Genomic DNA, 23304 nt, shown 5'->3' on the forward strand with positions numbered 1-23304 from the left:
CTGATTTTTCATGAAGTCTCATGCAGACACAATTAATTAAAACACAGAGTTGCAAATACTTTCTGAATGTTTGTCAAAATTATGGCATATTCTGAAACATATAAATGAAGTAAATTCCTCATAAAGGTATAGCACATGGTTATAGTAGACAAAGGGAAGACCATGATTAAAATTCAGAACCAAGAAGTCAAGCAGGTATTGCATAGTGAAATTAATCTTTGTCACCCTACACTGTAGCTGCTTACTACTATTTGGTTTTTTGTAATTTTTTCAAAGTTGTTTCTGTTTCTATGCCTGAAAGGACCACAGTTAACATACATTAACAAGTCCATACTGCGGAAGCATTTCCTGTTCTGTGATGGTATTTCTAATATATGTATCTTCCTTTTCATTAAGGCAGAGATAAGTGTTTTTACACAAAAGACATACTAAAAATTTCAGTTTTCTTTTTCTCAGAAGTATGACTTCCTTGTGATTCACATCAGTAAGATTCTACAGTAGAAAATAAGTATTTTACCTCTTAAATTGCCATGAAAAAATGCCATCATACTTGGGGATTTGAGATGCCACCAACCTCAGACTTTGAAAATACAGATTATGAGTGAGTCAGCTGTTTCTAATTTTATGGATTTCTTTGGAACAGATTGTTTGACAACTTGCATTTTAACATTTCTGAGAGGCTTTTGATTATGATGGCAATTTTACAGTTTTCCATATTTCATGATCCTGAATTATATACAAGGTAGAGATTTGCTCATGTGTCACGGTATGTATCCAAATATATTACATCCTGTTACTATTGTATGAGCAACAGAATTTTTTTGTCACCTTACCTGGCCAATTTGTAGTTCTACACCATTGCACATTGCCATCATTACACTTACTTTAATGTTCCACAGGCACATTACATGCTCTAACAGTTTCCTAGGCTATGTTTAGCAAAAGATGAATTCTGAATCTTGAAGAACAATAGCCCTAAGTAATTTATCTCTTTTATTTCACATTATATGATGAGTAGCATCAATAAAACTTGTATCTCCTTGCCAGTATTGCTGGTGTTTTGAGATCATCAGCAGTGGAGACTTATGCTAGAGAATTTTCATAGATGTTGATTCCTGACGTGTGTACTCCTGCCTTATCTGTTCTGCACTTTTTAGTGGGCCTGTTCTGTTCCTTGCACTTTCCTCATCTTTATTTGAAAATAATTTCTTCATTCATTTGGGTTTTTTCTGTAATTTAAAATTATTTTAACCTTGGAGCAATCTACCATTGAGCTATATAAATTAGCACAGAACTGATGCAAAGGAATTTCTTATCAAAAGCAATGTATTTTTCACTGACTGGATAAAGATGCAGTTTGGAAAAAATCTTCTGAACAACTCACACACAGTCTACACTTGAGAATCTTGGTTTTATTTTGTCCCATCTTATCTTCCAACCTAAGTTTTCTCCATTATCTTATCCTAACGAACTGTTTGAAAGGCTTAGGTTGTTCTTTCATTGGTGAAGAAATCAAATCCTATATTTTCCAAAGAGCTTGGTACTGCATCATCCAGGAGAAGACTCCATAGCAGTTTATTAATTTCAGAAGAAATTTGGTTATTTTTCCTTGCCTTGATTGTCAGTCTGTGACAGAAATCCCTGAGTGATCATACCAGTATAAAAGCCTACTGAAGATGGTAATGACCATCAGATGACAGCAGCAGAATTCAGGACAAATAATTTTCCCTCTCATGTTTTAAACCCCATCAAATATTTCCTATGTCTTATAAACTTCTTAAAATAGGTGTTGCATCTTTTGCTGATAGGTTTCTAAATCCATTAATGATATCTTTGTCTGGAGTTGCAAACCACGAGTAGAAATTGATAGCATAACCATCAGCTACGTAACATAAATTTGTAGGATCAACATGTTGAGTAGCTTATCTCAAAGATAAACTGGAGTGATCTTGTCACTAATTTGACTATATCTTAGCATGCACTTTGATATGGTAAGTATGACCCAATTTTCTTCAATAATGAATAATGTATTGCATTAATCACTCTTTCCATTCCCTTCTGCCAGGCTCTGAAATCTTACAAAGAGTGAAGTGCACCATCCAGCTTTATTGACAATGGCAAGCTTCTCATATTGCTGTAATGTAAGGATGGCTGTAGGATGATTTGGCTGGACCAAAATTCTACCAACCCACCCATCTTTATTCTGCTGACGGCCACTGTAAGCTTCTTTATGCTTAAGAAAATTATTTAACATAAATGTAGGCAACACATACTTAATTATTCTACATGAGTTAACACATGTTATTTATAATGAAAGAAGTATCCTTGAACACCTGCCCTGTCCAAGAAATTGTTCTATTATTTCTGTAATGATAAATAAGCAAATACTTATTTTGTTTTGCTATGAATGGTACTTTCCCAAAGGAAAAGTGTCCATAACTGCAGCCAAGACTCTTGTTTGCTGTAGACTTTCTCCAAGTGTAACTTGTTCGGCCCTTTGCCATGATGATCTAGTAATCTGGATTTGCCAGTGTTTCAGAGCCAAAAGGGTGTAAAACTTGGAAGATGAGGATGCCACTGCCTAAACCCAGGGGATTGCTACATTTTAGTGGCATTTGGTAGTTTTATTATATTATTTTTAGGTTTTCCTAGTCTTCTCATCCCCAAACCCTCCATCCTGTAACAGGTGCCCTGTCCTGCCATTGAAGTCACTGATTTTCATAGAAAATTACCTATCTGAATTTACAGACAGGGACACAACACGATATCCTTGAGTGACAAAGTTCAAGATTTTTCTTTTCTTCTTTGCCTTGCTTTAGATGTAAAATCAGTTTAACCTAGGAAAGATTTCAGGATTTCCTAGGGGTCTGGAACTGAAGAGAAGACACACAGGAAATCTACATTTTATGCACAAAGATTTTAAACTGATGTCTAATCAGCGCTGTCAGGAGATGAGACATGGGTATTTGTAGGGCAAAAGACTGAACTTCAAATCCTGTATCTCATTGAAAGGAGAGATCGCTTTGGAGCTATAGGAGACACAAAGTAGAACGGTGCAAGTAAAGGCTGAAGCATCACGTACAGGGAGCGGGGCTGACAAAGGGACCGCGCCAGGCTGTACGAAGTCGCGTTGCGAAGCAAGAAAAAGGGATTGTTGTGTCAGGTGAGAAGGAATAAACCCCATAGCGAAGGCCTGCTGAAATGACCCCGGGCAGAAAAGACACGCAATGCGGAGACATTTGATTGTGTGGCAGCCAGTAACGGCGCGGAACGGCTGCAGCCAGAGCGCAGAAATCCCTCGGCGAGGAGGGCAGGAGCCGTGCGGACACAGGCGCTGGCTGGGCGAGGCAGGGAGGCACCGCAGGGGGCTGCCAGCGGGGCAGGAGAGGCGCCGAACACCCCGGCCCAGGCTGGGCTAACCCTCGGCGGCTCCGAGGAGCGCGGCCCAGCCCGGCTCCCCCTTCGCGCCGGGCGAGAGCGGCCGGGGCGCTACGGCCGCCCTGGGCCGGCCTCCTCCCGCCAGGCGAGTCCCCTCCTCCCCGCTGCCTTCCCGGCGGCGGCGGGGGCGGTCGCGGGCGGCCGAGCCGCTCGGCGCCCGGCAGCGCTGCCCATGGGGGAGTGCGGCGTGCCCCCCCAGGTCCAGCTCTTCCTCCGCGCCTGCGAGCAGGGCGACTGCGAGACCGCCCGACGCCTCCTGGGGCTGCCCGGCGGCGGCGGCCCCGCCGACCCGGCGGCCCCCTCCTCCTCCTCGGGCGGCGCCGAGGAGACGGCGGCGGAGCCCCGCGGCGAAGCGTCGTCCCCGCCGAGCCCCGCCGTGCCCGTGGACTGCACGGACGAGGCCGGCAACACGGGGCTGCAGTTCGCCGCGGCGGGAGGCCACGAGCAGCTGGTGCGGTTCCTGCTGCGGAAGGGCGCCTCGGTGCAGAGCAGGAACCACTACGGGTGGAGCCCCCTCATGCAAGCGGCCAGGTACAGGGGAGAGGGAGGGAGGGATCGGGCCCGATGGGGTCCCAGCTTCGGCCTAGTCGGCGGCAGCCCCGGGGCGGGGATGGGAGGGAGGGCCGCCGGGGCTCTGCCTTCCCCGCCCCCGGGCTGCCGCGGGCGCTCGGCTCCCTCGCCCTGCGGACCCCGGGCCGGGGCAGGACGCCATGTTGGAGGCCGCGGTGGGTTGCGGAGCCCGCGGCTGTCCCGGGGAGCGGAGCGGTCACTCGTCCCGTCCTTGGGGGGGCTGGCCAGCGTAGAACTGGCTAAGTGCTATCCTGGGGCACTGGGAACTATTCATGTTAAGAATGTGGTGTTTACTATTCCTTGGTTAAGCCGGCGCAAAATTGGAGCTAACGTGAACACGAAACACTGCTCTCCTCTGTGACGATAGCTGTATGCACGTAGCCTTACTTAATTTTCTATTTTTCTATTTTTTTCCCGTCTGTATGTGTCTTTCTTACTTGTTGAAAACTACGTCTGACATAAAACATACTGAAGCAAACTGAAACGATTAATTTCACTTGGCTGGCCCTTGTTTGCCTAGGTGGCTTGCTGGAGGATAGGGAAAATCATTACTGAGGGGTTTTAATGACAAACCGGTTGTTTTCTGCATCGGTGACACTGTCCTTTCATAACCCACTGCTGGGCCGTGGGAGGTTCCCGTGTTGCTGATGCTGGTGTTGGTACTTTGTCTTTATTCCTAGGCACACCTTGAGCTCACAGGCGTGTTTTGCAGGGTTGGAGGGCATTGCTGTCCTATAATAACTGAATGCTTAATCAGGAGAATATTTTTTTGTTGTTGTTCTGCTTTTTTTTTTTTTTTTTTGTTGGTTTTGTTGTTTTTTCCATAACATTAAAATATTTGGAAGAAAATAATCTGTTTCAAAGTCAGTATTTCTCTTTTCAATTAATGGCCATAGCAAGTTCCCAGAGGATGAGTCACACAGCCGGTTTCCCAGAAAGAACAAGGAAGACAAAGTTCAACAATTTGGTTATTTTATGAAGGTTTTAAAAAAAGGAAAAAAGTTGTAGAAGCAGTTTTAGATTTTTCCCCCTTAATGAAAACCATATGCTCATTTCCTAAAAACAATAAAGTCAGATATAACCCTCTCACTGATATCAAGAAATTACTGACTGACATTTGAAAAGTACTGTATATATATATATATATATATATATGTATATATATATATATACATATATATATGTATTTATTGTTATATATATATATGTATTTATTGTTGAGAAGCATATAGTAGAAAAGTATGTTTCTCTTTTCTTTTTAATGGATAATCAGAAAAGAAGCCCAGTGTTTGTGCAAAAGTAGGCTTCAGACTTAGGTAACTGTTTAATTTTCTGGCTGTGATTAGCTCTGTTGCAGTTGGACAGGAGGTGGCATGTATGCATAAAATTAACTGTGTGCAGGGGTTGCAGGCTCTACTGAAGTGATGGAGTGAAGGGTGCAGGATAGACCTAAGGAGTACACAGGCTCCAGAGGCTTCCTTCTGCAACTGTGTACTTTCTGGAAGGAAACGAAGGACTCTGGGGCTCGTGGTTGGTAGCATTCTTTGGGGTTTCCTTGACTAAGCTTTGCTTTGTTGTAATATACAAAGGCTGCCTTCAGGGTCAAAAGTTGGGTTGTGCTAGGCACAATGTGCATGAGCATGTAGTAGTGCACGATGCCTGCAACAACAGCATGATGCACACATCTTGTCAAGGTATTATATTTATTAAAATACGGGGTTGCCATTTTTTCACTGATAATCTGGCTGGTTGGGTGTGTGGCTTACATGATTGCCTTTTGCTTACTGACAAACTAGCAGAGCCTCTGATAAGTCAAGTGATTTCAAAACTAGGTAAAACTGGTGTGTTCAGTAGTCTGACCAAGTTCTTGTAGATATTCCACACAAGGAGGGTTTGGTGCCAAATTTCCATATTGGAAGATACGTAACATTACACAGGGTTTTAATTTAATTTAACCTTGTAATACAGCAGTCTCCTGAAATCATAGCACAAGCCTGACATAACAACTGCAACAGATAGTCAATCACATCACGGCACACCCATTACCATTCCCTATATGCTCATCTTCACAATGCTGGAAGGAATGGGTTAAAAACCACAAGACTGTTGAGGAGGATTGTAAATCACTTAAGTGACCTTGCAGCCAGGAATAATTCTAGATAACATTGTATGAACTGCAATCCAGTGGTTCTTTAGCACTAACTGGTAATAGTACTTGCTTGGCTACTTCTGTATCTCTGCCTGTGTGTTGCTTTGGGGATCCCCAGGTTCACGAGGTAACAAATAAATTTACTCTTTGCCTTCTATCTGAGTGAGTTTGTGGTTGTTCTGGCTTCCTGCTTGTGTCAACTTGTGCACTGGGTATCTCCTGTTATCAGGAAGCAATATGTGGCTGGAAGCCAAGTCAAGCACCTTACTTTCTTAAAATTTATCTTCTAGTTCCTCAGTTTTGGTGTTCATCTGAACTGTGTAGATGCTTTCCCCATGCTGGTCTGTCTGACTGAGGAGCAGAATAATTTCCATTGATTGTTTTAGGGAAGGCCATTCACATGGCCAGTTGTCCCACTCTGTTGGTAAGCCATTTCTCTTAGAGATCTCCTCTGGTCCCCTTGGTGTTGAGGGAAGTTCAGCTAACTTTACAACAGTGATGGCCACTCACAACGTGAGTCTACATTTGGTGTCATTCCTGCAGGGCAAGCTTCCCTGAGCTTCCTGGGTACGTCTGTATTCACTGAGTCTTCTTCCATTGTGGGAGTTCATTGGTGGCTCACAACTGCAAAACAAGGGATAATGCAAATATAAGACTGACTCTCCAGTTGATAAAATAGTCTTTTTCTTCCTTAGTTAGCAGTTGTTCAATAGCAATGAAGATACTTAATAAAGATCCTTGGAAACAAGCTGGCTTTGATCCGCTAATGTGATACAGCTGTGGAAATAAGAGGATGAAAGCGACACTCTGGTTTGTGGAAGTTATGAGTTGGTGCCCTGCAGCAGAAAATGAGGCTGGCACTTTTCTGCTTTGAGCAGACCATCCTCTTCAGTAGGTGCCTGCTTTATGAACATGGTCACTGGTGCATGTGGAATGGTTTAGTTTACAGTCCTTAGCTGATGATTGGTCTCCTCCATCAAGGTGCCCATTGTCACATTCAGAGATGTTTGTGTGATCCCCCACAGTGTGCATATTAGTCAATAGGCAAAGTTGGTAACAAAGTTTTCTAGGTTCAGAGTATGTTGGATTTTGCAATCCAAGGTGTTAATTCTCCTCTGTATCTCTTTCTCCCAAGGTTTGGACATCTAAGCGTGGCCCACATCTTGTTGGAGAATGGTGCTGATCTCAATGCACAGAACAAGTTAGGGGCCAATGTTCTCACAATGGCCTCCAGAGGTGGTCATGTCAGCATGGTGAAACTGTTGCTGGAATCCGGAGCTTTTGTGGACAATTACGACCATTTTAGCACAAATGTACTTAACAGCAGCAGAGATGACCTTCCTGATATCACTCCGCTGATGGCAGCTGCTCAGCATGGACATGAGGCAGTGGTACATCTGTTGCTAGACTGGGGAGCTGATTGTAACTACACTCTAAAGACAATGGGCTGGAGTCCTTTAATGCTGGCAGCTGGCAGTGGAAAGGTGAGCTTGGCACAGCAGCTCATGGAGAAAGGTGCCAATCCTGATCACTTGAATGTACTACATAAAACACCTTTAGAAATCTCTGTTGGCTTCAAACACAAAGACATGAAGGACTATTTGGAATCTCTTACAACCATTAGGCCTCAAGCAGGTATGGAATGTTATGTTTTTGTTTCACTTCAGAAATTGAGGAGCTTATTTTGTATGGGCATGATGTTCTTTGTAGTTTGCAGCTGGATTTTGAAAATGCTGGAGTAGGCACACCTACTTCAGCTGAGGTACGAGTGCCCAACTTCAGCAGATTTTTTTCATGTTAGCAGGATAAGATGTCTGTATGTGGCTCTTTTGGGGACACTTTTCAAGGTATTTATGCAAACCAGCACTGGGAAGTGTAGAACAAGAGGTTCTACACTTTGGAAGAGCTGGATTTTCCAGCTTTGTACTGCTTGCTATAAAATATAAGGATTGGCTAGCTCTAGAAAGATCATTTTCCACTGCCATATGGACATGTCCAAAACCGTTGTCTACGTTTGGTGTCTTTCCTGCAGGGCAAGCTTCCCTTGTACTTGAAGAAGTAAGAACAAAAATCAGACATCTGTTTCTGCTGTAGAGAAGGTGTTAACTCACATATAGGTTAAGTTGGAATTCTAGAGCTTTCATACAGCCATGCTGCCAGGCAGAACTGATTCGTTGTAGATGTTTGCTCACAACCAGTCTCTTGAGGAACAGACATCATTTGGTTACAGTACACAGAATAAGAAATCCATGGAATTCACTAGTGTCCATGTGTTTGCATGTACAGGATGTATGTGCAGGCAGAGTTGGGCTCATGAATCTTGAAAACCTTCTGTGGTCATACAACTTACAATATTGAAGGATTCTGTTTAAGTGATGAGACTGGACTTGCTTTAAAAAAGATTGATGTTTGCCACGTCTGCTGAGGGGGAATTTTCATCAGCAGGAGGGTAGTAACTCATTTGGGCAGAGAGTGGAGTATAAACATTATTCTTCCACATTTCTGCATTGTTTTTTGACCATACTTCAGTCTCCTCCTAGCGCTGGAATCTTGAATATCCTGTGAAGAAGAAAATAATTTCTGTTATATGAAAGATAGGAAAAAAGGAGCTTTTCTTCTGATCCATTGCCATAGATAGGGTGAATTGCCTCCTAGGAGAAAGGAGCTCCCTTACCACAGTTGTTCTCAGCAAATTCACTACCTGGAATGGCTTGAGTGTTACCTGCCTTCTGTCCCTGTCCTTACTAAAGCTTACCTAGATTGCAGTCTTTCCTTCTGGCATCTTCTCATGGTCTCCTGCTCCGTGAAGCTGCCTCTCTTCCAGGGTTTTCATATGGCAAGAATGGAGCCTGGTCCTTTCTAAATGAGTCTTTTGAAATCTGTTTTACAGTGGTGAGCTCATACACACAGCTCCTTCAATGAGCAGTTTATGAATCAGGAGAAAATGTAGGACCCATCACTCTCTAGGTCTTAAAATAAGAGTTTCTTGGAGTATTTTGGGCTTTTCAGCAATTGCTTTTGTTCAGCATATTAAGGTGACTTCCTTTGGAGTAAAGCTGTGACTTTTTCTGTATTTCATAAAAATGCCAGAATAGTGCTCATGAAATCTCTCAGCATCTCCTTGTTGTCCATAAAATTTTGTTACCCCATTGATTCTGTAGTAATAATTTGTCCATAATAATTTGGAAGATAGAGGACGGTATTTTCTGGCATGAGTGGAAGCTGAAAAATATGTCACTATTTTTTCCTCATCTTATATAGTGTCAGAAGCTTCAAAGCACTGTTAAATCATGTAAAAAGAATGATTCTTCACTCAAAATATTAAAATTTGTAATAATTACAGTTCTTATTGTGGGGATGGTCATCTGCGAGCTGAAGAATATTAATTCACAAGTAGCAAGCTGTGTAGTTAAATTGACATTATTATTTTTGTGACTTTTACAAATTAACCTGGAAATACTCAAGAGGAAGTAAAACTGGAGCAGCTTGTAAAACTCCTTTTGAGTCACCTTTCAAAATAATCCCATACAATTTGAGTTGTTCACTGTTCTACAGGGGATTTTACCAGACCAGAGCCATACTGTAATTTTTCAGTGGATATTTTAGACTTCCAGGCAGGAAAAAAATCAGTTTCCAAATACAATTTCTTGATGGAGAATGGAAATTGAAAATTTGTGCTGATGCTTTATTATAGTTTCTAGCTTTAGCTCTGCTCAGAGAACTATACTGGTGACTCATTCTTCCCAAAGGTAATACAGAAGTTGTCAATACTTTCTTTGTTCTTATTAAATATATACCTGAACATATGCTTTATAGTACTTTTAATATTAATAATTTTTTGTATAAAAATTCTACTAGAGATTTTTGCTTTTTTTGGATTGCTAATAGAAATGTTTATATTTCTTTCAGATGCAGAAAAGAGGCAACCTGATGTCTTTCATGCTTTGAAACTGGGTAAGTACTGCTGTAATTCTTCCACCCTGTCTAGTTTTTCTCACTTCAGAGCATGTCTGTTTGCTAGCACGGGAAACATGATTTTTCTGTTCCCACTCTTCAAATCTGAGCTATCAAAACATCTTCCTGGGAAAGCCTCAAGGCTGTTAGATTTTTAGAGTGATCATGTGCCCTTCTTGTACCCCTGTGATTTCTGAAATTTAGAGATGTTAGTGCTGGGTCAGAAGAGGTATCATAGGAGGGGCCAAATGAGTACTGGTCAGCACACTGAGTTTTTTGGCTTTTTTTACTTGACTAGAGATGGCAGCACTGTTAAAAAAGTAGCTATTAGGTTAAGTGTCCAGCATTCAAAGTAAATTCTGGTGTCTCTGTAGGTTCCAGGCTTTCTGTTTCACAAAGTTTGTGCTCTGGGTCTGTGTTAAAAAAGCCATGTGCTGTCTTTTACCAAATGGGAACATACAAAAAGTAGTTCCGTGCTTTTCTGTCATTCCTGTTCCAAGAAATTAGCTGAGTGGCATTGGTGGGTGTGAGTTTCGGTAAGTGCATTCAAGTGGATGCAGGGTTTGGGATTCTGACTGACTTTCCAAGGAAAATGTTCATGCCTGTGATTGACTTGAAAGCAGCTTATGCCATGAAGCAGTTACCAATTGAAGGTTTTTTAAAGGTGAAAATGTTTCCATTTTGCATGGCAATTGATGATTTACGTGTTCTTGCCCCTGTTCCTGTGGTGGTACACACAGTCAGAGATTTTTATTTCCTTTATCTTCTTCCCTGCTTTTGTCTGCTATAGGATATTAAAAAAAAAAATACAGGACATAGGTGAGCTTAAGCTTTCAGTTTAAGGTAATCCTGACTACCTCATGTGTTTTTTAAAAGCGGTCTTACTTGAAGATTTAGAAAAAAACTCAACCTTGTTCAAATATGTTCAGTTACATATTTCATACTCCCTTTCATAATGTAGGCAAGAACTCAAGTGTCTACCAGCTCCTTTATGTGGAAACCTGAACATTAGATTAACTTTTAAAGAACTGTAAAGATGACTAATGATGACAAATGACTTTACTTTTGAGCGAGGAGTAGGAAAGTTTTGTATTGGAGATGTAGTTCGAATACTGGAGGCGGAAAGAAAAATCATTTGGAATATAAGAAAGTCAAGTGCTGGAATAAACTTCTTGGGAGCTTGTGGAATTCTATCAGTAAAGGTTTTTAGGATCAGTGAACTGTCTTTGTAAGAGGAACTTATTGGTCAGTGTGAGATGGGGCATTATTCTATCTGTTTAAGGCAAAGGATGACCTCCACAACCTTTTAGAGTGCCTTTGAACCCACCTACTTTGATTCTAAAATCATTGATTCTGTGATTAAGCCTGTGGAAATTGAACAGGGATCTTTGAAGGAAAAATCATGGTGCCTGAGCATCATCAATTTTCCTTGTATGACATCATCTTACAGCAATTTAATCAAAATATTCCCTATTTGTGTCTTCACATGCAGGATGTACTGCAGTTTATACAACCTTCCTTAGTCAATCATTTCAGAAAATAATTCTTGTAATGGTGTTGCACTGTAAGTGTACAGGTAGAGGAAATGAGGAAAATACAGTGCCTCATGTAATTTTATGTATGCTGGAAAGATGTACTAATTAACTAACATTTAGGTTATGTTTTATCACTGTTTTGCAGGAAACTTTCAGCTGGTTAAAGAGATCATTGATGAAGATCTGAGTCAGGTTAATATTACCAATGTTGATGGTGCATCTCCGTTAATGATTGCAGCTGTCACTGGACAGCTGCCCCTTGTTCAGCTCCTTGTTGAGAAGAAGGCTGATATTGATAAGCAGGATAATGTTCATGGCTGGACAGCACTAATGCAGGCCACATACCATGGGTAAGATATGTGCTCTCTTTGTGTCTAGCAGTAAAGAATTTTAATTTTTCTTACGTCCCAATAGAAAAAAATCCTTTTTGATACTGACTCTAGAAGCAGAGAGGTCAAGAAATCAAGAGACTTGTGCCCTCAGTTTCTTATAACTCTTGCACTGCCCTCAGCTTTCTGGAGAAGATCTGAATCACATTTTGATCACCACAGTATAAGAAAGACATTAAACTATTATAGAATGTCCAAAGGAGGGCAACACAGTTGGTGGAGGGCCTTGAGGGGAAGCTGTGTGAGGAGTGGCCTGTTCAGCTTGGTGGAGAAGGGGAAGCTGTGTGGAGAGTGGCCTGTTCAGCTTGGTGGAGAAGAGTATGAAAGGAGACCTCATTGCAGTCTACAACTTCTCATAAGGGGAAGGAGGAGGGACAGGCACTGATCTCTTTGTGGTGATCAGTGGCAGGACCCAAGGAGATGGCCAGAAGTGTCAAGGTGAGGTTTAGGTTGGATATTAGAAAAAGGTTCTTCACTCAGAAAGTAGTTGGGCAGTGGAAAGAGCTCCCAGGGAAGTGGTCACAGCAAAAGCCTGACAGAGATCAAGGAGTGTTGGAACAAAGCACTCAGAGACATGGTATGACTCTTGGGGATAGTGCTGTGCAGGGCCAGAAGCTGGATTCAACAGTCCTTGTGTGTCCCTTCTAAGTCAGATGATTCTGTGATATTTGGACTTTAGAATGTGTAAAGCATTTGGGGAACCTGAAGCAACCTCAGTAAGTACTGGGAGTGTAGTGCTCCAGGCAGTCCCCAGGAGTCTTGGTGCAGATTTCAGCTTCCATCCTTTGATGTTTTTCAGTATTGTGAAAGATTCTATCAACCCTCCTGCCAGGGTTGTAAGCTTATGTGAAGTTGTGACACTTCAAGGCAATCCGCCTTCCATGTGTCACATTTTCCAGTCATAAAACAATTCCTATGTTCTCCTGTTCAGCCTTTAATTTTTATGGAGTTTTTGGAAGTGCAACTAAAATAATTGTCATTTTCTATAAAGGTCCTTTGTAAATCTAACTAGAAGCTTAAGAGTCAAACCTCAGAAATTGCCTGGTTGGTACTTCACGTGTGATATCCATCATGTACTTAACACTGCTTGAAACACAGGCTGTTCAGTTTAGGAAGGTGAACTTTTCTTCATCATTGGCAATAAGGCCCTCAGCAAGGTGAAGGTTCTCTTTAGTGGTAGTGTATTAATTGTCTAAATGCAGGTATTCTGCACCAGATTTTGTTTTTAGTCAACAGATCTCATTGGACTATATATGTGCAACAAAGAGAAAAAATAGCAGGTCAAGTTGTCATTGCTTTGTGAAACTTTTCTGAAGTAGTTCTTGGGACCTTTATTGATAGTAGTGACAGACATTCCACAGAAGTCCACTAAGATCAGATTTTTTGCTGCAGCTGTCAGCCAGCACACAGCTGGAATAGAAGCAGCCAGCACAAAGTGATGGGCAAGGTTGCTGGCATGTCCCCTTACTAGTACTCAGGTACTTGTTTATGGAAGCACACACCAAGCTGAGTCCTGCATGTGTTCAGACACTGGCTGTTCAGTTTTCTGGATGACTGGGTTATGAAAATTCCTTTCCGTAATGTATCAGTCAATCTTCATAATATAAAACTTTGTTATTTAATTTTGTTAACTATGCTTAACATCTGAGGTAGTGGAATTTTAGGAGTCTTCGGTATTGTTCATGCCTAAGTAAAGCTAGCTATCTAATGGACACTGGCTTAGTAAAAATACCAGAAGGACACCCCAGTCTTGGAAATAAGGGTGTGACTTCTTGGGAAATTGGAGCTATACATGAAGGATAAAGGATACCCCTAACTCAAGATAATCCCAGCATCACAGCCATCTATGAAACTCTCTCAGCGTTATCTGGTATCATAGGTAAGTAATGACAACAAGACTGACTCCAGGGACATCTGGATCAATACAAGAGCAGCGTGAATGCTGCAGGAATACAGTTGCTGTGCTAAGTTTTACTATGATGAGCCAGCATAGTATAAGTTAAGGTAGTACACTTGAAGTGTACAAGAGCCCTGTGTGTAAAGCCACATTCACAGTGCCCCAGTGTGGGTGGAATACCTCATGTTCATAAATAAACACTTATCCTTGTAATTCTATATTTTGCATCTAAGCCTTTTTCTTAGCATGAAAAGTTGCAAATTTTCATAACATCTGGAAATCTTTAGGCGCCACAGAGCCTCAGCCTCAGGACCACCAATAGTGTGAAGGGTCTCAGGCTTGAAGGAGGGAGCAGGCAAGGTCTCTCTGAGCCACTAAAAAAATTGTCCCTGTGTGCTCTCAAGGTGCAGGACTGGAAAGCAGGATGGAGGGATGATAGTTTTAAAGAAGAGTAGGAAAGTAATAGGAAGTATCCAATAAGCAGAATTTTTGTTAGAAGAGAGGAGTAACAATTGTCCTCCATTTCAGGTTGATTTTGTGTGGGGTGAGTTCAGGAGTGGAAATGTCATCTGAGAAAGAAATGGTGTTCTGAAGTGGAGATGTTGAGATCCATTTTTCAGCTTCATTATTAGAATTTGCAGTTACCTGTTGGTGCTTGAGAATGTTTTTTCTCTGTGTTGCTGATGCATGTCAGAATTTGATTTTATACAAGGTCAGTCACTGTTTAAGAGTTTTAATATTAAATATATTTTCCCTAGCTTTGTTGTCTGTTCAGTTATTTCATAGGCTGAATTGAAGTATTGTTTTTAACTCACAAGGCAAGTCCGCTTATTTAGTCAGGTGTATTGGAGGGGAAAGGGGCTAACTGGAACAGGATGGTGAGTGTCTTTTATGCAGAGGAGCTTTTTTATGAGGAGCTTTTGTTGGAGGTGTTTGTGTTTGACATTTAATGCTGATTGTTTTTGCATTTTAAACACCTCAGGGAAGTGATAATGTGCCTTCTTAATTATAAAATTCATAGCTGTAATTAGGTGAAGTACTGTTTGAAGTTTATAAGTTATCTTCAGTCAGTTTGGCTTTTCTGTATGCAATTTTTTAATGTGCAAGTTGTGAAAATGAGGTTGCATTGAAGTATTAGTGATGGCATATGATGACTACTGAAATGCCCTTTGTCATTCCATCTTCTTTTCTGCCCTAGGCATTAATTTCATTGGAAAGGTGTTTAACAGCATATTGCAGTCACTTCCAAAGGATCAGCTTAGGAAGCTGAGTATTCAGATTAGGCATTTAAGCTGACTTTTTGCATGTTGATTAATGTAATTCATTCTGAGTAAATGTGACTGACAAAGGACTTGTGGGAGCTTTTGAAGAGCTTGTGAACAAATTTTACACTAAGTTAGGTGTAAGATGTGTAAAATTGATCTCTGATTGAGAAACAGTGTTATAAAAGGTCGCAAATGGAGTATTGGGGGTTTCTTTCTTCATTTACATGGTCTTTAATGTGATCAATGACTTTTTTTCTTCCCTTAAAGGAACAAAAATGTTGTAAAGTATTTGTTAAATCAAGGAGCTGATGTTAACCTTCGTGCAAAAAATGGATACACAGCTTTTGACCTGATAATGCTGCTGAATGATCCAGGTATGCTATTTCAAAATGCTGTGGAGAAATGTACAATATAAACAAATGCACATTCCTTCCAATCTAGAAAATATATCACAGTTGCTAGGATGTATCCTCTCATGTCTAGGCCAGACTGGAACAAGAAAAGACACTGTCTGAAAGTGGTGGGGCTTAATTGGTCAGATGAGTGTATACATTTATGGGATAGCAGATTTTGTGTGTTCCTCTTGCCTTTGGTTCTGAAGGTGATTGAAAACTGGTGTTTGTGTCACTAGAGCCAGCTGAGTGGCATTGGATTGTGGGGGTACTGATATTCTGTAGTGTCATTAGCACAGAGCTATGAGCTGGAGCTAGAAATTGCCCCTTTGAAAAGAGCAGCAAAGAGACAGGACAAAGAGAGCACAGTAGGAACAGAGCTAGGGAACTTCTGGCTGAACCCCCAGCCTAACCTGTAAAGGCTAAGAATAAATCATACCTCATGGTTCAGGTTGTTTGTGTGGGAGTGCTGTAGGACAAGGCAGCATGCTTTGGGGAGGCTTGAATGAAACACATTTAGGTTTTATTGCAATTTGTTTTACATATATAATTTGTTGTTGTTAACCTTCCTTGGTACCTGAATTGATTTATAGGAAGCCAAAACCCACTACTGCTAATGAAGTGTCTGAATTTACACGTTATTGTGGTCTTGGTTACTAGCAGATTGTTTTCTGTGTCAAAAGTAGATCACTAATTGTACAATATTTTAGACAATAAATACAGAGAATTATTTTAGAAGTAGCTTCTGTGACAGAATAGTTTGTCTTGCTACTTCTTTCTCTCTCGTTCAGTTCTCTCTGCCTTTCTGAAAATCCTGCCATGTACAAAATGTAGATATACAGATTTTTTAGTTTTGCTTTCCTGTCTCCTGTCATGCTTGTTCTTTTTTCATCCTCTTAGTTTTTTCTTACTTCTTTTTTGTCCATCTTTTTCTTACCATTTCTTTTCAGTCCCTTCATTGTCCAGGCTGAACATCTTCTTTCTCTTTGGGATTTACTTTCGAACTTCTTTTCTGGAACCTGTGCTTGAAGAAAGAATATTAATTTTTCTCTGCTGTCTTCTGTGCCAGGTGAGAAAAGGGAACATATCAGTATTGTTCTTTTCTTGTACAAAGTGCGAGAGGAGGCAGTACACTTGGTCACACATGACGGATTCCAGTAGCATGCTTATTTATATTGTAAAATACTTTTAGAGAGAGGATAAGACTGCAGCCCAAGTTGTGGGGGGAAGACATGGGAAAATAGGTCAAGAAAGAAAGAAGGTTTGGGGGTTCATCTACTTTGTGTTTGAGAGGTAGATCAATTGCTATGTATATGGGATTTACAGGGAAAATGTCAGTGCATCAGTTGTAATTTGGGAAAGCAAAACGGGCCAAACATTATCTTAATTTGCTTCCTTTTAGATACAGAGCTTGTAAGGTTACTGGCATCAGCATGCATGCAAGTAGATAAAGATAAGAATAAACTGAACAACAGATCATCTCTGCCTTGTTCCAGAAGTAAGCAATCCTTAAATGTCCCAATGTTGCCAGATGACAAAGGAGGCCTAAAGGTAAATATATTCATTTTTGATAAAAGCTCATTAATTCCTGTAATGTATAAGCAGAAAAAACAATTGCTAAGAATTGTTTTGGATCTAATATGTAACTGGGTTTGTTGGGGAGCTGTGTGTGTTTCTGAATTCCTTGTTGACAGTGTGTTCTGGTTTTGTGAGGCGTAGCATGTATTCAACTTCCTTTTGTCAGGTGGCAAAGCAGTGGGAAGAGTTTGCATTGAAGCATTTCAGTGCTTAGAAATAGATCTCATGATTAAGTGGAAGGTACTGTGTTCATAAATTTGGAACTCAGTTTCCATTATGATCTTGCTTTTAAATCTGGACAGAGGGTAGATTCTTTCACAGCCATAAATGGTAGCAGGCTGTTGATATTGAAAATGAAAAAGATCATAGCAGAGATTTTCATATGAAGAATTGTGGAGGAGTGTGCACTTCAGGCTTACATGTCATCTGGCATGCTGTATCCTTAACTCAGAACTGATGGTGGTCCGGTAGGAAACAACATGGAGTTAGAATAAATGTATGCCAACTAAACAAAGATATCACAACTTTCACTGACTGTTTGCAAAAGAGAAGGAAAAAGAGTTAGTTTTGTTGTTGTTGCCTATTTCCAGGCATCAGTTTATTAAGGTGAATAATCTTTAATTAAGGTGTATGTATGGTGTACCTCAGAATTTCCTGGAGTCCATGATGTTGTCCCTTAAGTATGAATATTACCAGGATCTTGAAAAAAGTCATGTGAATTTTCAGGCTATTTTTGACATGAATATTAAAGACATGAATAATAAATTTATGCTTCAGCTCAAATCTGTTTTGCAGTTTTAACTATGAAGGAACATGTGGTTGTTTTCATATGATTATGCTATTATTCAATATGATACAACTTTGTTACCAATTTAAATGGACCTATTTTATTTAGATGGGAAATTGTCAGAATAGCTTTTGGGCTTTATGGAATACAGATGAACAATGGATTGGATTGCAGTGTTATGACAAAAAGGCTTGGTCATAAAAGATTGTTAGGTAAAAGAAAAAGATTTGTCAGTGATAAGGATATAGACTCAATTATTGACACAAATTTAATATTCTGGAATATTTAAGTATTTGGCCTCAAAACTACAGAATATTACAGTGCTTGCTAGTTATAATAAAACTTTTTTTTTTTTCAGCAGAAATTGTATTTTGTATAGTTCTATTATAAAAAATAACCTGTAAGCCTATGTAATCCATTCTTCCATCACTTCTTAATGTCTGACTATGAGTATCTTATTTATCTTACTCTTCTTACAAATGCTCAAAAAGGGTAAAAATGATATTTTCAGATATTCTGGCTGGAGGGCAATGTCATAACAGTCACATCTCTTTGGGCCAGCATGTGAAGAGAGGACTGTGGTGAGGGGACCTCTCCTGGGATTAGTAGCAACAGTGTTTCTGTGTGGACAACTGCTCTGTGGTGAGCTGGAACTGTAAACAAAAGACACTTATGGGAACTTGGCCAGCACAGCATTTTTTTTGTCTAAATCAGTACAAATGACTCAGTGTGGGGTCTGCAGGATCATGGAAATGTAAAAGTGAGAGGGAATTCATAAGGCTCACTTGCCTTAACATCAGGAGACAGAAAAAATATGCCAAGAACATCTTTGACAGATGTTCAGTTCATTCTTCTTTCACGTGGTGAAGAAGAGCCCCTGATCCCATGTTTCTCCATCAGCACCCAATTCCACTGCTTGATGCTTTTTTCACCCTGAATTTTTTTCTTTTGTTGCCCATTAAATTGATTGAGTCTTGTTCAGTGATCATCTTCATTTTTATAAGAACTGTATAAATACTTAGAAAACTATAATATTCAGGTTTTTTTTCTAGTCTAAACTGATTAATCCAAATTTCCTTGACTGTATGTTTTGATTCCTAAACTTTTGACTATTTCTAGTTTGTATGTTACCTGTCAAGATGAGAATTCTAAAATGAGTGGTGAGATTCTGACTAGGGTCACAGTATCACTTAGTCACATACAAAAACTATGTCACAGTTGTGTTTCCTGTTACCAGTGAAATTCACTTTTTTTTTTTCCAGCAGCGGTAACAGTGTGCATCTGTACTTAGTTTCTGCTATGTTGTGACTCATTTTTTTTTTCTTTAGTACACCTGCTTTGTTCCTTGCTTTTTTTCCTACATTAGTACACTTGATTTTTTCTCGCATGCCAGCTTGACCTCTACTGGAAAATGTCAGTTTGGCAGTGTTTAAATTTAGAGTGTTAAAGGTACTTACAAAACTGTCTAGATGGATGTCTTCCATAGACTGCAGAAAAATATGTTGTATTTTATTGTTGCAGCTGTTAGTGAACATCCCCAAACCTATTGCACAAAGTATGTTCTCCCAATTTGAGATCAAATGATTCACAATTTGTCTTTCTTTGGCTATGGTCTTTTCCCTTTATTAATTTTACTTGAACCATATTTTTCTCAATTGTTTAGTGAATGCTACATGAAATAGCAATAAAAGCTTTAATAAACTCAAGCTGCATTCCAACTTTTCCTCCCTTTTGCTCACTTGACTGGTAACTGTCGAAAAGAGATTCATTTGGTAGAGTTTATTTTCAACAAACCTATGCTGGCTGTGTCTTATGAGCTGTGACAAAGTTTTTTTATGCCTTTTCGTGGTAAGCATTTTGATCAGTAAATTTTCAGATTTTCCCTTTTCAGTGATTGTATATTTACCTTTTGCCTGATTTCTGTAATTTCTTCCATACTTTTTAGTGAAGATAATAAATATTTATTCAGAGATCATGTTGCCTATAATTGACCTGGGGTAATTTTAATCAATATTGTCTGGTTCTAATTTGTGTAAGCTCATTTAAATACCCTAGCTTTCTTAAGCAAATGCACATATATTCCTGCCTTCTTCCTGTTAATGGTACTCATACTAAAATACATGATTAAAATAGGCTGCTTATGAAGTTTAAAAAAAAAATAAATGCTCTTCAGTCTCACCTCTTCTGTGATCACTTTTGTCATTAACTAATAGACTTTTTATTTTGTGATGTGTTTATTTTACTTTTAATTTGTGCGCATTATTGGCCCATTCCTTTACCTGCTGATAACCTGATTCTTGACTTCTACCACACAAGAACTGTTAACTGATTTGTTTCTTACCATTTTATGGCCTCTGTGAATCAACACAGGTGGGTAACTAAGTCAACCACGAAGCCACAGCCGAAATGCAAGATTTATTTTGTTGCCTCAACGACAAGGCTGAGTGCCAGAGACACACAGGGATCCAGTCTCCAGTAGGCTTAGTTCATCCATAACTAAAGGCTTTGGGTGTGGCTGTGAGAGTGTGTTACCTCTACACAGGAATTCTACTTCTCCCATCAAGCAGATGATGAACAACACTAGGCATAATAAATGAAGTTTTGCACACCTACATTTTTAGCATTCCCAGCTGAAAGGTCACTTTGAGCAGGAGTCCTTCTCTCCTCCTATTTGATTTTACCCCTTTCCTTCCAACACCCTCAAAACCAAAGTTGTCCCTTTTCCATATGCAAAAAGTTTATTTCCGTTTTTTTTTCTTCCTGCCTGTTCTTCTTCAGCAAGTTACACTCTCAATGTCAGTATTAGAGCAGTGTGAATTACCACATTCAGTTTTCTATTTTAGATCAAACTTTTTGAGGGCAGAGATTTCCAGTTCTCCCCCTTACTCTTTTGTTCCTAGCATTGCTACAAATGTCTAAATTGTAGACATTTCTGAAATGGCAACAGCACTTTTCTAGTTCTTTGATACTGTTACCTTCTCCCACTGCTGCTAGATTTCAGCCTTTTTATAGACGCTACTTTTGAGGAGAAATGAATTTTTGTTACTTGAATGCCTCAGTCTATTTAAAGCCCTTTATTACAGCTTCTGTACATGTGTGATGTGGTAGGGGTATATGGAGAAGCTGAAAACTCCTACAACACCAAACTAAACTCCAGAGATCAGACCATCATACTGTGAACATCAGAAGACAAGATGAACCTCTCCAGTGTCATTACTTTCTTGTCAGAGGGCAGTGGTTTTTTGTCTGGTAACATAGTGGCTGTATTTACTCCATTTTGGGGTAGTTTGTGGTGTGAGTGTATATTCAGGGAGCAGAAGCACTGTGAGTAGGAGTAACAGAGATGATGGGCAATTAGAAATGATCCTTCTTACAGAAGCAAGGTAGCTTCAGTGACCAAAACCAAGAAGTGCAAGTACTCTCTTTTGTCAGCTCATTGTACTCTGTGTTAAAACTAGATGAACTTCCAGTTCCTTTTGGAAGGTGAATAAATGCTGAACTGTGGGTTTTATTGCTTTCTCAGAGCTATTTGTATCTCTTGCCTTTTTTCATCAGATCTTTGTTGCTGAAAGTAATGGAATCTTTATTAGTTGTGACTCCAAAGAGGTACAGGGGTCTGAGAACTCTATACATTATTAACATTCTGTGCAGATCTGAAATGTTTTTAATGGCCTTATACTATAAGGATTAATATGTAGAGGAAAAGTATAAGAAAGTCGCAAAAACATATCAGTGAGTAGTTGAAAAATATTAAATGCCAAGAAGAAGGAAGAGTATGTATTGTGAGAAGGGGTTGTTACCTGGATTTGCTATCAACTAAAGCTACCCTGATGAAGTTGTAATGTTCTTTTGTAATATTACTTTAACATTAGTTTTTTTAAAAAGTATTCCAGAAAGGGAAGGAGAAACTTTACTACAAAATAATCAGAAGGTACTTGCAATCTGATTTACCTAGAAGCTACATAATTTTTGGTGCAAATGGCATAGGTTATGTATAATCTAGAGAAATATTTTGCTGAAGACTTGAAGCAACTTGGACTATCTGCCTGTAAAAATGTGCAAGTCTGTGAATATTTGAATAAATTTTACATTGAGCAAAGTCCTTTTGCATAACAGTTCCCACGTATGTGATATCTGTATGGATGGAGGTTATAGGTACATAGTCCTAAGGTTTATGCTGTTTTCACAGCTGCTGTTTCCTTGCCTTGCTCTTTTTCAGTTTATCATCTTCCCAGTCTGGTTAAATTATCTTTATAGCAGCACTGTATGGATTGTTGATCTTTAGTTTGACAGAAATACTATCAGAACTCTTCCAGTTTGCCACTGATTTTGAAAATCTTGGTGTGAAGCTTTGATACACATTACATAAACTCATATGCACACCTCTAAAAAGCAGAAACTAGAGATGCCACTCATTGATTCCAGAGAGAGTAAAAATCAATGGTGAAATTGGAAGTTAATGGGAAAATTAAATATTTTCTATGTAGCTGCAAAAATTCCCTATTCAAATTGCCCTAATACTTCTGTCTACTTTGGCCTTCCAGATACTGTGGAAAAACATTTTAAAATATTTTCCAGGTGAAAAATAATTATTACACATGCAAATTACACTGAAGGATTCTGTTGGTAATTGCAAACCACTTGAACATTGCTTTTTAGCTTATTTCAAAAACTCCTTGGTAAGGGTTGCTTAATTATGCATCTCTTTTCCTCTTTTTTTTCTTTTAGTTGGAACTAAATTGTTGTGTCTTCTTATCAATCTAGTCCTGGTGGAGCAGGATGTCCAATCGATTCCGCAAGCTGAAGTTGACTCAGACATTGCGCCATGGATTTCCTTCTAATCAGTTTGTGCCTTTTCCGGATGAGGCTGAACCATCATTAAATTGCACTATAAAAGTAACCTCACAGAGTGATACAGACATCTCTGGAAACCTTGATGCTGCTACAGCTTGGAACACAAATAACAAAGCTAGTGGTAAAGGCAAAATTGTCTTGTGGGAAATTAACTCTTGTGGGGTAGTCAGATACTATTTCTGATTTATTGGTTTAGTTCTACTTTAGCTTAATATAAATGAAAAAAATATAATGTATTTGTAGTCTGTAGAAAGAGAGATGTTCATACTTGTTGATCATGCTGAGTGCAGTAGCATTTAAGCAGGAAAATACTAATATAACCATGTTACTGTTCTTTAATAAATGCCATTAATGCAATTAAGACAAGTCACAGGTCTTAATGCAATTAAGACAGGTCACTGAAAAGTGTTAGTATCTTCCATAAACTAATTTATGTAAGGAAGACCAATTTATTTAAGCAAATAAATAAATAATTCTGAAAAGAAAGAAATTGGAA

The 23304-nt window shown here is 39.6% G+C and overlaps 1 protein-coding gene across 1 annotated transcript in view; it reads left to right on the forward strand.

Annotated features, from left to right (window-relative positions):
• Positions 1-3610: 3610 nt before the first annotated feature.
• Positions 3611-23304, forward strand: part of ANKS6 (ankyrin repeat and sterile alpha motif domain containing 6) — a 39703-nt gene continuing 20009 nt past the window's right edge. The window contains exons 1-7 of the mRNA XM_021528728.2: positions 3611-3969; positions 7293-7792; positions 10067-10111; positions 11792-11996; positions 15465-15571; positions 16992-17140; positions 22719-22929. Of these exons, the coding sequence (XP_021384403.2) occupies positions 3611-3969; positions 7293-7792; positions 10067-10111; positions 11792-11996; positions 15465-15571; positions 16992-17140; positions 22719-22929 (1576 nt within the window). The remainder of the gene's footprint in view (positions 3970-7292; positions 7793-10066; positions 10112-11791; positions 11997-15464; positions 15572-16991; positions 17141-22718; positions 22930-23304) is intronic.

Source organism: Lonchura striata, chromosome 1, assembly GCF_046129695.1.
Source record: "Lonchura striata isolate bLonStr1 chromosome 1, bLonStr1.mat, whole genome shotgun sequence".
NCBI lineage: Eukaryota > Metazoa > Chordata > Aves > Passeriformes > Estrildidae > Lonchura > Lonchura striata.